The sequence below is a fragment of the Antrostomus carolinensis genome, unplaced genomic scaffold, assembly GCF_000700745.2.
Source record: "Antrostomus carolinensis isolate BGI_N321 unplaced genomic scaffold, ASM70074v2 scaffold8198, whole genome shotgun sequence".
NCBI lineage: Eukaryota > Metazoa > Chordata > Aves > Caprimulgiformes > Caprimulgidae > Antrostomus > Antrostomus carolinensis.
Genome location: NW_010334933.1, coordinates 2094 through 16884, shown reverse-complemented (window position 1 = coordinate 16884; position 14791 = coordinate 2094). Strand labels below are relative to the sequence as shown.

General features: G+C 41.5%; 1 protein-coding gene across 2 annotated transcripts; it reads left to right on the top strand.

Annotated features, from left to right (window-relative positions):
- Positions 1–225: 225 nt before the first annotated feature.
- On the top strand, positions 226–14262 carry THRAP3 (thyroid hormone receptor associated protein 3). Of its 2 annotated transcripts, none has more exons than XM_010174343.2 (10): positions 226–390; positions 3977–4888; positions 6391–7131; positions 8050–8222; positions 8661–8772; positions 8990–9074; positions 11468–11652; positions 12246–12438; positions 13062–13211; positions 14029–14262. In XM_010174343.2, exons 1-10 carry the CDS (start codon positions 254–256, stop codon positions 14248–14250), a joined length of 2910 nt encoding a protein of 969 aa, XP_010172645.1. In that variant the 5' UTR covers positions 226–253; the 3' UTR covers positions 14251–14262. The 2 variants fall into 2 exon arrangements, with proteins under 2 accessions (XP_010172645.1, XP_028942412.1); XM_029086579.1 differs by having other exon boundaries at positions 13065–13211; positions 14029–14250.
- Positions 14263–14791: the final 529 nt, after the last annotated feature.

Here is a 14791-nt window from a genome sequence, read left to right as displayed (position 1 = left end):
GCCTTTTATTCTTTTTGCAGATTTCCTCCTTAGACTAAAATAGATGTTCTATTCTGAGCCCAAGACCATTCATCTGTTATTAGGCAGCCACTTCAAACATTCACGTTTCCAGTCTTATCAAGCTTTGTGTCACTCTGCAGTTTGTCAGGCTGCCAGGTGTCGCCTCTTCTCTCCAATCTGTCGCATGACTTAATTTTTCACATACTTTTATTTCCCTGTTTCCTTCAGGTACAAGTGACAGGTGCTTGCAAAGATGTCTAAAACTAACAAGTCAAAATCTGGATCCCGTTCTTCCCGTTCGAGGTCTGGGTCCAGGTCACGCTCACGCTCCTTCTCCAAGTCCCGCTCCCGTTCTCGATCTGTCTCACGGTCAAGAAAACGCAGACTTAGGTAAGTGTGTGCAGCTTTGAAGCCAAAGGGTGTAGCTGTGTTTTTCCTCTGTCCTGTTCAGATGGTTTGTCACTTAGTTCTTTTCCAGGGAAAGACTTTGATTAGATTCTAGGACAGATAGTGTCCCACGTCTTGGGCTGTTTCCTGCCAACCTGAGCTGTTTTGAAGTGTTTTCCATGAGTTAGGAGAATAAATGGTGACCGTTTCTCAGCATTGTCAGGATACTTCTTGTGAGCCCTTAATCTGGTCTCTGTAGCATGTTTTTTTGGTGAACAATAATTTTAGTTTTCTGTGCAGGTCTTTTTTTCCCTAGTAGGAATACTGACAGGTACTGTACAGTTAAATCAAAGGGTGTTTTGTTAGTCTGGCTCGTCTTGTTAGGGTCACAGTCCACAGTGAAGTTGTTACAGCCTTTTTACTGGGCCCTTAGAGAAGACCTCTGTACCTTGGCTTTCCACAAAGTTATTAATAGAAGCCTGTGTCAAAATGTGAGTGTTGTTTTTTCCCCCATGTTCTGCAGTTCTTAATTGCTGCTGTATGTCATGGGATGACCTGTTGTGCTTTTCCTAATGCTGAGTACACACAAGCTCTGGGATCCCGTTTCCTACATTAAAGATACTCGTGGTTAATTATGGTATTTGAAATTGCCAAAGCAGGACAAAGTGCAAAAAAATCAAAGCTTTTTATCCTGACCTGAGATAATTTTGTAGGGTTGGAAATGCTTTTGATCATTAAAGACATTTGCTTTACTGCTGTGAGAGAGTTTAAGTGCATGTTCCATAGTCAGAGTGGGGAAGAAGCCTTGGGAAGGTCCATAGCAAAACGTGCTCCTTTGTTTTGTTAAACATCTTTGGCTTTTTTTAAGCTTTCATTTTAATTGATCCCAGACTTGAGGGGCCTTTTTTAATGTTGCATGCTTTTCTCCTCTTTCTAAAAACAGATTCAAACAAGTTTTAATGTCAGTTTAAGATACTGCTATGAAAGGTAGGGGCAGTTGTTGTTGTTTCCTTGCCCCTCCCTCCTGACATACAGGACTCAGTTAACAGAAATGAGAGTTCTGAGTGGAGAAAGTTAATTTCACTGCAGCTAATTTTGAGAAATCATTAATGTGTGTAGTAGTTGTTCTTACCTCCTTCTAATCAGGACAGTTAAAGGCTGTATCTTCCTGGATATCAGGATATCTGGTTTTTTTCCTTTTCTTTTGGCTAAGCATTTTGTCTCTGGCAAGGACTTTCCAGTTGTTCTGGGTATAATGATGTTCAGCTGCTTTTTTTTAACTAATCTTAAATTAATAACACATTCTGAAAATCATTAGTCTGTAAACTCATGCAACTGGTAACAATTAAAGAGAATGTTTAAATGCAGAGGCTGTAATAAATGTACAGTTGGAAAGAGAGAAGGACATGACAAAACTAAAATTAGAGGCGGAGACTTGAGTCAAGCAGAGTTCTTTGCAGAAAGAAGCTGGAATGCTGGAAGATACGTGGTCATTTGGGAATATCTGCCTAGCTATGAAGGAACTTCCACAGCTGAAAACAAAGGCACCTTGTGCAAACACCATTGTTTCTCCTGTGCTGCTGCTGAATCTGCTTGTGCTTTGTAAATAACTTTTTTTTTTTTGAAAAAAGAATCAAAATGGAGGGGGTTAGTGCAGACAAGCCATCTTGTGTGGCGTTAGGATATCCTCCGAGGTAGGTCTTGTGGTATTTTGGCATAAAAATCCATTATTGTGTACTTTGCATACACCAAAAATGGTTGCATTGCCACATTGGAGTCTGCCTAATATTTCTTGCTTTCTTTATGACTTAATTTTTCATTTTTACCTATTGTAAAACGGTAGGTGCTTTAGAACCAGAGCAGTGCCTGTTAGTGGTTCTTTTACATCATAACATTTACTGTGTTTTTCTAAAAAGATTTCTTGTAAAATAGTCTCTGCAACTTTTGGAGTGAATTTTTCCTGTTGCAAGCCTCTCTGATGTGATAGAACAGGTTTTGGAAGCGGGGTACAGCAGGGCTCTTGCTGGTAACTGATCACAAATGCAGCAGTTGTCTGAAAATGGGAACCTGTGTGTTCTCAGTGCTTTTGACAGCTGGTTCTTGCCATCTCCTCTGCTTTTCCTTCTCGTTGTTGTTGTTGTTTGAATGGGGAAGTGTCTCAGATAAAGTTCGGAGTAAAGGATGAAGCATTTGTTAAAACTATCATTAAACTGGTTGTTAGCAGTGACTATAGTGTGAGTGGCTGTTTTCTGCTAAACTGTCATGTATTTGGTAGGTTGGAAAACAAAAAAAACCAACCCAGAATTAAAGTTCATCTCTGCTTGGTGCACACTAATCTTGTAGGAATTCTCAGGGCAGCGTTGTGTTCCCTTATTCCCTTATTGTCTGGGGTTTGAGGCGTGAGCAGAGAGGGGACAGCAGTGAGGTGTGTATTGCTGGTCTGTAAAAGAAAGACACACTCCACGTCTTGGAGTGTGACCAGCGAGTGTTTTACAGCTGACTGGCTCGCTCTTAACGTATGAAGGGACTCTGGGAATGATTTTCATTAATATTATTTACTAAAATTTCATTTGGAAAAATCTCTTTCCTATTAAACTTAGGAGTTCAGACAGTTTCTCTAATGCAAAGTTGCTAAAATCTCAGACTTTGGTCAGGAGTTTGTGTTTTTTTCCAACAGCTGTGAAATACTTACTGTAAAGCTGGCGTTTAATCCTGAGCTACAGTGCAGCTTTCAAACAGTTACACAACTGCAGCTCCAAAAAATTAATGGAAGAGACTGTCAGAACAATAAGCCCTTAATGTTTTGCTGCTTAAATCTGTATTCTTACAGGCTTTGTACTTGTCTTGGGTTCATTTCTGTTCTTTGTGAATGTTCTTGCACGGCGTGGAGGCCAGCAGAGGGACACTGAGCAGTGCCATCTCGCGGCGTCAGGCTGGAGAGCCAGCCCACCCCTCTGCTGTCCTGCCTGGTGGATGGATGGAGCTCCAGCTTCTGAATTGTGGCAGTTGTGCACCTTTTGAAACTTAAATACAGAGCAGCGTGTCGTTCGCTCCAGTACTGCTCTTCTCATGTTGAGGTGTAGCCATTTATTAACTCACCTGGCAATGAAGTGGGGTTTCATCTTATCAGAATTTCAAAACCACACGAGATAACTGAGGGACACGAGAGGAAGATTTTTGATCTGTTCCAATAATGGTGGCATTACCTGTGTAAAGAACTACTTCTTTGTGAAGGAGATCTGAGGTGAGGTGTAACCTTGGCCTTGAGCTGTAAAGGGCTGGAAGTTTGAGACGTGTCACTTCTCCTGAAGCTGGGCAGCAGCCATGCTTGTCCTAGAAAAATGAAGAGCAATATGTGCTGATCATGACCTCTGCAACGATCCTGAAGTCAAATATTTGTTTGGCAGTATCCCAGACACAAATTATTTCCACTGTAATGTATTGAGGGCAAAGTGTAATGCCTCAGTTGCATGAGGGCAAACCAAAGACATTACTTTTAAAAAGCTTAAAAATTAATAAAACTTCAATTAAAATTGTGACAGAAGAAAAAACTTCAAAATATTTGTGTAATTTATTTTTTTTTAATCAGTTCTAGGTCTCGTTCAAGATCCTATTCTCCATCTCATAACAGAGAAAGGAACCATCCGAGAGTCTATCAGAACCGGGATTTCAGAGGTCACAACAGAGGATACAGGAGACCGTATTATTTCCGTGGCCGAAATCGAGGGTTTTATCCATGGGGCCAGTACAACCGAGGAGGATACGGGAATTACAGGTCAAACTGGCAGAATTATCGCCAGGCCTATAGCCCTCGTAGAGGGAGGTCACGCTCTCGTTCACCCAAGAGAAGGTCTCCTTCACCAAGGTCTAGAAGTCATTCTAGGAATTCTGATAAGTCATCTTCTGATCGGTCAAGGAGATCTTCCTCTTCCCGGTCTTCCTCCAATCACAGCCGAGTTGAGTCTTCCAAGCGTAAATCTGGAAAGGAGAAAAAGTCATCTTCCAAGGATACTCGAGCATCTCAGGCTGCAGGAGATAACCAAGGCGATGAGTCTAAGGAGCAGCCGTTTTCAGGAGCAGCAGCTCAAGACACCAAGGCGTCTGAGGGATCAAAACCATGGCAAGATGTGACCACCTATGGTACAAGTTCAGGGTCAAGAGCTTCTGTGTCTGAGCTCAGCCCGAGGGAGCGCAGTCCTGCGTTAAAAAGCCCTCTCCAGTCAGTTGTGGTGAGGCGTCGTTCTCCTCGGCCAAGTCCATTGCAAAAGTCGAGCCCTCCCCTGTCCAACCCATCCCAGATGAGCTCTGCTTTACAGAGCAGCAGCAGCAGCACCTCCTTTCAGGCAGGATCTCATCAGAGTCCCTTTGACCATGGCTCGGCAAGTGTGAGCCCAACAAGGAAGAGCCCTGTGTGCAAAAGCCCAACCCCAGTCAGTTCCATTTACAGTGCATCTCAGAAGGAGGAAACCACAGCTCCTGGAGGAGGAGCCTTCTCAAAAAGGCAAGTGACACGTTTCGTTGTGCTGCAGGATTTTGGCAGCCAGGTTGCATGTGTGGGCTCTCTCCAGGAGCACTGGGAGGCGTGTGTGTGTGTGTGTGTGTGTGTGTGTGTGTGTGTGTGTGTGTGCAGGCTCCAGCTGCAGAGAGACCCCAGTGTGTGCAGGGTGCCGGGTGTTTTTAGGCCTGGTACTGTCTAAATTATACAGATACAGACAAGATACAAGATACAGACCTGGCCCTGCACTGTGGGAAGCTGGAGTCAGTTTTCTCATGTGGATATTTCTAAAGCTTGTGTAGCCTCTCTGCAAAAATGTTGACAGCTCGTGAATGCTTGAAGATGTGCCTGATGAGGAACAGTGCACACTGGAAACCTGCATTTCTAAGTTATTTACTTCTCAGTTAAAACCTTTTTTTTTTTAGTACTGCATTCTTGAATTGCATCAGATAATATAAATTAGCAAAATTTAATTAAGTCTTACAGCACATCCTGCTGCAAGCAGCCTAAGGCAGGTGTAGTTACAGTGCTTCTACCTGTGTATCTGGGTAGTATGAGAAACTAAACAACCAAGATCATTACTAAATAGAATGAAGACATCCTTCCTACAGAAGGCATCAACTGCCCATGTGTCTGTTTGCTTAGTCAGTCCCACTGCAGGTTTGTGCCTGAAGATGACAATTGGTTTTAAAAGATATGGGAGCATTCACAAGTGCTTTTAAATATCTTTAATTTTTTTAAAGTCATTTTGATTTTGGATGGATTCTATATCAAGGATGTAAAATGAAATTTAAAAAGGAAACAAACAAACAAAAAAAAAGCTGTTAAATCTTGGGCTTCTCCAGCACCAAAGTAATGTCCTTGAGCTTTAGTGCTGTTCCCTCAAAGCTGGGGTTTTCCTTACTGAATGCTTTAAAACGCAGTTCTGATGCTTTAAACTAGGTGAGGATAAGTTGTTGTACTCACTAGAAGTGTTTTGTCTCTGGCAAAATAAATATTCTCCTCTGTTAACCTTTTTGCTTTTATTTGTATTTACAGTCGGTCATGAAATATTTAGCTTACCTATGAAACTTGCATCCAAAATTTGAAGTAGCTTTTGAGGCTTTTATTTCCAGTGTGTTGTTTAAAGCAGAACAGCCCAGTTTGAAAGTTTTGATGTGTTGTTCTCCTGAACCAGGTTTGTAAGTAAATTAACTGATTGGGTAAGATGTTACTATTTTCCTTAAAATGAATCTGTTGGGTAAGTTGTTTTTCATTTGTTCCTAAGCCTCATTTCATCAGTTCTGCATATCCATTTTCTTCTACATTTGCTGAATTTATTGACAACTAAAAGTCTAAATCCAGGCTGAGTAAATGTGCTTTATGTTTTAACTATTTTAGGGCCTAGAGACGGCTTTCTGTACATGTATAGCTTGATGTTCTCTGAAATTTGACTTATTTTATCACTGAAGTATTAACCTCTTTAATTTTTAATAAGAAAACTACTGTAATGTCTGTTTTACGAACAGGTATCTGGAAGAGCAGAAGACTGAGAATGGGAAAGACAAAGACCAGAAAGTAACAAATGTTGAAAAGGAAAAAAGTAAAGAGAAAGGTAATTTCTCTGAGTTGGGATCAACAGATGGAAAGGCAAAATCTGACTCCTATGCATCCAAAGCTGACTCTGAGAAGGGATACCGTGGCAGCCAGTCACCCAAGCGCTACAAATTCCGGGATGACTTTGACAAGGTAAAAGTCCCAGAGTTCCACAAGGAAAGTCATTATGGCAAAGAGGAAACAGAGGAGCAGGAAAAGAAAGACAAGGCAAAGGCCCGGAAAGATTCGGAATTTGATGATGAGCCCAAATTTATGTCTAAAGTTGTAGCAACTTCAAGTAAAAGTCAAGAAGAGGATAGGCCAGGAAAATGGGAAGGTGTGGTGTTCTTGCCACCTGGAAAAGAGAAACAAAGGAAACCTGATGAAATGGAGGAGGAAAGTTATTCTGAACGATCAAAAAAAGAAGAGAGGCCAGCATCCAAGAGAGCTGAACCAGGTCACAGGGGGTTTGTCCCTGAAAAGAATTTCAGAGTGACCACTTACAAATCAAGCCAGGAAAAAAGTTCTTCACCCCCACCAAGGAAGGCTTCTGAGGTAAAGGAGAAACCAGGCACCAAAGGAGAGGGGCTGGCTCCTGGCAAATCCTCCTTTTCCATTACTCGTGAGGCCCAGGTCAATATTCGAATGGATTCCTTTGATGAAGATCTTGCACGGTAAGTTTGGCTGGTTTTTGAGCAGTCTGTTTCTCTTCCTGACATCCTCATGTGCTTTCCAAGTGTGAGGAAGGCTAAATAATATTGCATCACAACTTGCATTTTTTTTGGACACAGGGATTAAATTTTTTCTGGCATTCTAATACTTGTGTGACCCTTTTTTTTTGTGTGTGATGAGAGATCAAAGGTGTTACCAGTGTGCAGATGGTGAAAGTACAACATGAAGATTAAACAACTTTTCCTAATATTTTATATGACTGAGTATAAGATTAATTCAAGGTATAAATCCTTCTGCATCAGGCTCCATGCTACAGTGGGCTCTGGAAAGAGTTAGGTACTCAGTGACTTCTTGCTGCTGGAATCTCACTGGTGTGGTAAAGTTACAGTGCTGCTTAAATGACATTTGATTCTCTGGAGTGTGTTTAACTACTCTTATTCTCAACATAGCATTACTGAAACTCTAGGAAGTTCTGAGAGGCCACTTCAACATTCCTTCAAGAAATCTTAAGACAATAAAAAGTTATTCCAGAAAATTCATTTGTACAGCAGTAGCCAGTAAGTGTTAATATGCTCTGTGGGATGTTAGAGGTTAATCTAGAATTTAGGAACAGTAGCAAAAGATCCTGGCCAGCTAGTTATGTAAGAATGGGCTTGTGTTTCACAGGATGTCAGGGTTTAATACCTGCACAGCCCTCCAAATATAGTCTAACCAGTGACCTGAACTGTTACAGTAACCTAGATCAGTGTGTTTTAGAGATGTTTAAATAAGTGTCCTGCTCATGTTATTGAATGTTCTTAGGTGCCTTCATAATACTACATAAAAAATGCAGTCAGCTTTGAACTTCTGCAACTTTAATAATCTTAAACCCTTTCCCTTTACCCCATTCTTCTATTTCACGTGGTGTGTTCTTTCTCTAGTCCAAGTGGCATATTGGCTCAGGAACGCAAGCTGTGTCGTGACCTTGTCCACAGCAACAAGAAAGAGCAAGAATTTCGTTCCATTTTCCATCATATTCAGTCTGCTCAGTCGCAGCGAAGTCCTTCTGAACTGTTTGCTCAACACATAGTGACTATAGTCCATCATGTAAGAGGTAGGTCAGAAGTCCCTGTATCCTCAGATGAAGGTTCACTCCTCCCTTGCCCAAATAAGTGGGTTTCATGCACTCTAGTTAATGCTCAGAGTTGTTTTCCAGCAGATACACCATAGATGAGAATAGCAGCCTGATCGTGGTTCTTTATTTACATAAAGAATTTTTCTTCTGGAAAGGCAGAATTCTTGGTTTTACCTGAGCAATATTCAGAGATTGAGACTTAGAATTTGTGTGTTCTAGTGAATTTGTGACTCACTTGAAGAAATTGTTAATGTCAAGATTGCAATTGAAATTTTTCAGCAGCATTAATTAGAGCTCATCACCAATGTGCTTCACATGTCCTGCTTCTGGATTTGACCAAACTGTAGGACTGATGTGCTTTGTCTTTTTACAACATGATATTAATATTCTGCTGTTGTTTACTCAAACCCCCAACAGAGCATCACTTTGGGTCTTCAACAATGACACTGAATGAACGCTTTACCAAATATCTAAAGAAAGGAATGGAACAAGATGCAGCTAAAAACAAAAAGAGCCCTGAAATCCACAGGTTGGTGCCATTAGACACTGTCTGACGTTTCCGAGGTATTTCAGATTTCCTTCTCTTAAACTTGGAATAATTCCAGAATAATTCAAACATATAACTAGCCTCAGGAAAAAAAAAAGTGTGGAGGGGTTTATTAGATCAAATGTCACTTAAAGCAGACCAAAAACTTCAGATTCTTCATAGCAGCAAGATTATATCTGTGTACTTTCTTTACTTTTAGGAGGATAGATATATCTCCCAGTACTTTTAGAAAACATGGATTCTCTCAAGAGGAAGCGAAAAGTTCCAGAGATCCTGGCTTCAAGGTGAACTGTTACTCTGATTAGTTTAATTCAACAAAATGAGTGCATTGGGCATGAACTTAACAGTGATGTTTTTGTTTAAATTACTCTCTACTTAAGTTTGTGTTTTTCTTTTAAGGATGGGCATAATTCTAAAAATGAACTACAAAGGGTTAATTTTTATTAAAAATGTATCATCAACCTTTGTGAAGTGGTTAGACTATGGTAAATGACCCCAAAGTCAATTGAGGTGAGCTTGAGAAAAAAGAGAGGATTTTTGGAACAAGTGCCCATGATGAGAGAAGAGACTTTTTGTGATATTTTTCTGCTTGTAAGTATTATTAAATCAATTGTATACATGCAATATTTCCAACCATGTTTTCAAAAAAGACATGCATGTCAAAAAAAAAAAAAAAAGAGGAAAGTAAAACTAAATACTTATCTAAACCAAATACACTATTAAGCAGATGATAAATTTTGTTCTAACAACTTACTGTACCATTTCTGTTGATTGCTGTTACTTTAACATTCAGCACTTGTTTTAGTAGATCCAGACCATTTGGAATTTAGTGTATTAGCTTTTCTGAGTAGATGAGTGTTAAGCCATTGCACTCACTGTAAACAAATCATAAAAATGGCTTAATGTAAAATGTTTGGGATTTTAACCTTTGTTTATTCACCTTCATACATATTTACATTGAACGTTGAAGAGATTTTAAACAGTCCTGCTGAAACCTTACTTGTTTCATATTTGTTTTCGATTTTTTCCAAACACACTTGTGGCTTGACATGGACGAATGTGAGATGGATTTGATGGGCCTGAACTCTGAGCATCAGCTTGGCAGAGTGTGTTATAAACGTGATTTCCAAACAGCTCGCCAGCCTTCCGTGAAACAGACGTGCCCTCACAAACCCAAATAGGTGTTTGCTGTACCACATAAGGGAGCTGCTGCTGATTTTGTCATTATCTGTCATCCATCGTGTTGGGAGCAGTTTTATTCTCAGAGTAGAAATTAAAGCTCTTTGCCTGGGGGAAGTAGAAGAGCAAAATACCAAAACAAAACGCCTGCTCTCACTCCTGCGTTATTTGACATATTTATTTAAACAAAAAAGTGTTTAGAAACTCATGTAAGTAAAAAAAATTTACTAGCTAGAGAATTACTAATCCTTTTGTATTTAATTCAAGACGATTAATATGATGTATGTTGCGTATCAAGTCATCCACTTCCCAAGAGTAGCATTGTGTAAATAAGGTAGCAGTCGCTGAGCACACCCGTGGAGACTGTGTGTTGTTGCCAGTGACTTCGTGTACAGGCTTCCCACAGACCTATTGCTGCTCAGTTAAATGTTTGTCAGAACCACAGCCACTGTCAATTTGCTGTATGTGCAGTCAGCAGAATCCCATCCAGGTACCACTGGTCTTAAAAAGTATAATACACAGGTAACACAGCTTCTCATTTTCCAAAGAAACTCTCTTAATCCGTTATTTAAGTAGCTATTTAAACAGAACTCAAAGCAAAGCATTACCAGATTTTTTTTACATTGTTAATTTAAAAAAAAACCAACCAAACAACTAGTTGTTGAATATTTTTTTTTGAACAGCCAGTTGGTTTTTGTTTTGTGAAGCACCAAGGGTAGCTTGCATTAGTAGACTTGCTAGGATTATGTAGAGAAATGCTCTGTGGTGACTTCTTGGCATCTTTCACATGGTGCCTTCCAGTCCAGGGGAAGGAGTGCTATAGGTGATGTCTGCCAGAGAGTAAATCTCCTCGACAGACATATTAAAGGCTCCCTATCAGTGGGATGTTGGCATTTTCCCAGATGCACTTGGTTGCTGCATTTCAGTGGCCTCCATCTCTTACCACTTTGATCAATAATTTTGGGTATCTCCAAGCAGCCTTTGCTTCTCCTTAAGTTCTGTTTCCAGACCTGGTGATTAAAATTCCTTCCACCCTGCTAGGTGCTGCCTGTCAGCAGGATAGCAAGCACGCTGCTGTTCAGTGACAAACGTCCACAGGCTGTTAGACATTTTTGACATGCTGTAGTTCTGATACATAATCAGTTGGATTGGATTTCCAAGTTGTTCTCATCTCTCACTGGCTGTGGTGTACAAAAAGTGTCAGCTTCCATGTTTCTCCCTCCTCTGCTACCAGGCTCTTTATTCTAATGCTGTTTTAAGAGAGGAGAGTAAAAGTTAAAAGCAGTGATCTTAAAAAGCAGTAGGAAAATTGAAGTCTTGACAAATAAAAACTTGTTTTAATAGTGCATTATTTTACATTTAAAATTGATTATTGATTAGTGTTCAGATAAACTCCTGTTCTCCACAAGTCTGTGCAGTCAATAGCAAAGTAAATGGTGCTGAACTGCTGCACTGTGAAGCTTTGTATTAAACTCTTCTCTCTTCCCTGCACTTGTAGGCTGAAGGGAAATATAAGGACGACCCTGTTGACCTTCGCCTTGATATTGAACGCCGTAAAAAACATAAGGAAAGAGATCTTAAACGCGATAAATCCAGAGAATCGGTGGACTCGAGAGATTCCAGTCACTCAAGGGAAAGATCAACTGAGAAAACAGAGAAAAGTCACAAAGGCTCAAAGAAAAAGTATGTAGGAGACCTGGTAGCCATTTCCTTCTGCCTTTCGTATTTCTGCTGTTAAGGTTGGAGATGACACCGTGTGTGTGTTTAGTTGTACACCTCTTGACATAAACTCCTCCAGTGGCATGAATTATTCCTCTGCGTGTCTTCTTGATTATATCTCTCTGAAACACTAAATAACTGTTAAAGGTAAATGAGGAGGCTCCAGAATGGGTGAGTCACTTTTCCTTGTTCCTCTTGTGTGATAGAGAACAGCCAGGTTTAAATGACTTTGCTTTAATGTTAATTTAATCTTTTCCTATTAGCTTAATTTTCCATTTGACTAAAACTCTGTAGATGCCTGCTTATCTAATAGAAGATGGTGTAAACATCTTAGAAGCAACAAGTTATTGCTGGAGAAGACTTGGGACTTGTGTTAGATCTGTGTGCTGTAGCTGATCCTGAGCTCTTACTATGGCTCTTCCTTCTCCTAGCAGGAAAAGGGGAGCATTGCATCGATAGGGGAATGACAGAGAAATGGTTCTGTAGCACACAGGTCACAACTGAGTTATTAGCCCTGTTGGTGTCCCCCTCACCTCCATTTCCTATCACTGAAACAGGAAACACCGAAGGGTACGTGAGAGATCCAGATCCAGTTCGTCGTCTTCACGATCCTCTCATTCAGTCAAGGCGGAGGAATATCCTGAGGAGACTGAGGAGAGGGAGGAAAGCACCACAGGCTTTGACAAGTCCCGACTTGGGACTAAAGAATTCACTGGTCCAAATGAGAGAGGAAGAGCCAGAGGGACCTTTGTAAGTGTTCTCCACCCCCCTGCCCCAAGTATCAATTCCCAAAGTGATCAAAAAGTGGCCATTGTGTGTTGTTGTTCATAGTTAAAGCGCACAGTAAAGGAGAAACCCCAAAGACACTGTCTGGTTGTGGATGATGAGCTGGAATATGATCACTCCAGGTCTGGAGCACAAACCAGGGTGCTGAGAATATAGTCTGGGCAGTTGAACTCAAGATGTATGGAGCAGAATCAAGCCTGGAAGCTTTTGTGCATTAGTAATTGCTCAGCAACCCCGATGGGCAGCGTGATGTGCATCAGTCAGTTTGGGTTGGGCCACTGAAGTGACTCATCTCGTCACAACCGCGCTTACTGTTTGCAGTTCTTACGCCTTAGTTACACAGATGTCTTAGGTGCACGTTTTATTGGTCAGATGATTTCTCTTGGGTGCTCTGGAAAAGCCTCTACATGATCTTAAACAGCTAAACCCTAAAATGCACTGAGCTTTTATTTGAATGATAAGTTAAAGGTGTTCTTGGATGGTTAGAGAAGTGATAATGTGTCTCTTGGACACCCTGGAAGCTGTCTGGGGGTGGGAGGGCATTGCCACTGCAACCAGTTTATTTTTCTTGTGTTTTACTGGTGCAGCAGTTCAGAGCAAGAGGGAGAGGATGGGGCAGAGGCAACTTTTCTGGCAACAACAACAGCAACAGTGGTGGCAACAATGACTTCCAGAAGCGAAACAGAGATGAGGAGTGGGATCCAGAGTACACACCTAAGAGCAAGAAGTACTACTTGGTATGTGTCTTGAGTACTGAAACCTGTATGTACACACTCCAGGTACATCTGATCTTCAATGCTTTAGAGGTGAAAGCACTGGCTGTCATTGAAGTGTCTAATCCAGCAGGTTGAGGCTTCAAGTGACACTTGAAAAGAAGCTTCTGGCTCATGACTAAAGAGAAGTTGTTTCTGTTTATTGTAGATGATTTGCCATTAAGTGAAATCCTGAAGGCCCCTTAAAGAGCACAGGTTTCACAGTACTTTTAATTTACAATTTTTCTCTGATCTCATTGAAGGCAGCATTGTAATTTTTTGCTGTATCCAGTCTCTACACTGCACTTCATGGACAGAAACGGATCCATTTGAGCCCAGTGACATGGTCCATGTCTGCTTGTACCAGCTGGATCTGCCTTAGTTCATGCAAAGCATTCCTGAAAGCGAGACATTATTAAACTCCTTGAGTGAAGCTGCCAAAGTGGTTTGATTGGCAAGAAAATAAAGGGGAAATGTGTTGAATATCTAAATCATGGAGTTGCAGAACCAGCAATGGTGCTCCAGGCCTGGACACTCATCCCCTGCCCACCCCTGAGTATTCTGTAGAGACTTTCCTGTCAGCCAGGACAGGTTGCTGTGCACAAAAAGCCTGTGTAGCCGTTGTGTGTTCCCACCTTCATCTTTTTCTTCCCCAAACAAGCCCGTGTTTCTCTTTAGACAGCAGTATTTTGATAGCACTCTGCTTTGGGCTGCAGGGTTGTGTATCACAGGCCAGTTTTCCTGCTCTTAGATGGTGAGTGGTGAGTCTGTTTTAACCGGTGTCGTTGGCTTCTCTGTGCAGCACGATGACCGGGAGGGTGAAGGTGCGGACAAGTGGGTGAACAGAGGCCGTGGCCGGGGAGCTTTCCCCCGAGGAAGAGGTCGCTTCATGTTCCGAAAGTCAAGCACCAGCCCCAAGTGGGCTCATGACAAATTCAGTGGAGAAGAAGGAGAAATTGAAGATGATGAAAGTGGAACAGAGAACAGGGAGGAGAAGGACACCTTACAGACAACGGCTGAGTAGCCGCCGCCGCCGCGTCCGCGTGTGTCCGAGAGCCCTGGCAGGAGGGAAGGGGCTCAGCACAGCGCGGTGCTGGAGGTTGTCAGGGCGCCCTGAAGTGCTGAGCAGAGCCCGGAGAGGAGCTCTGACACCACCCCAAGCTCTAACTGCATCTCCAGAGTTCCGCCTCCCTCCGCGCGGATCAATCCTTTACGCTTGGATCCACTCGTGGAGTAAATCTTCCCAAAGACTCACCTGGACTGAGTAAGGTCAGGTACAGGTGAGATCCCAGATTCTCTCTCATCTGTGACCTTACAGAATGGTCGGTTATTATTTTTGGTAACAGGCTTTGAAGACAATGTGGATTTTGGTTTGTGCCCATCTTATAACCTGGTAGTCTTGACATTTTTGTTTCTCTTTATCATTTGCAGTAGTGAGGTCGGGATTAACTTGCCATTTCAAATTCTTCTCCCCCTATTGTGTATTTTTTTTTTCTTTTTTTTTTTTTTTAATTCATACTCTTACTTATTTTAGGCCTTTACGTACGTAGTAACATCAATTAAAT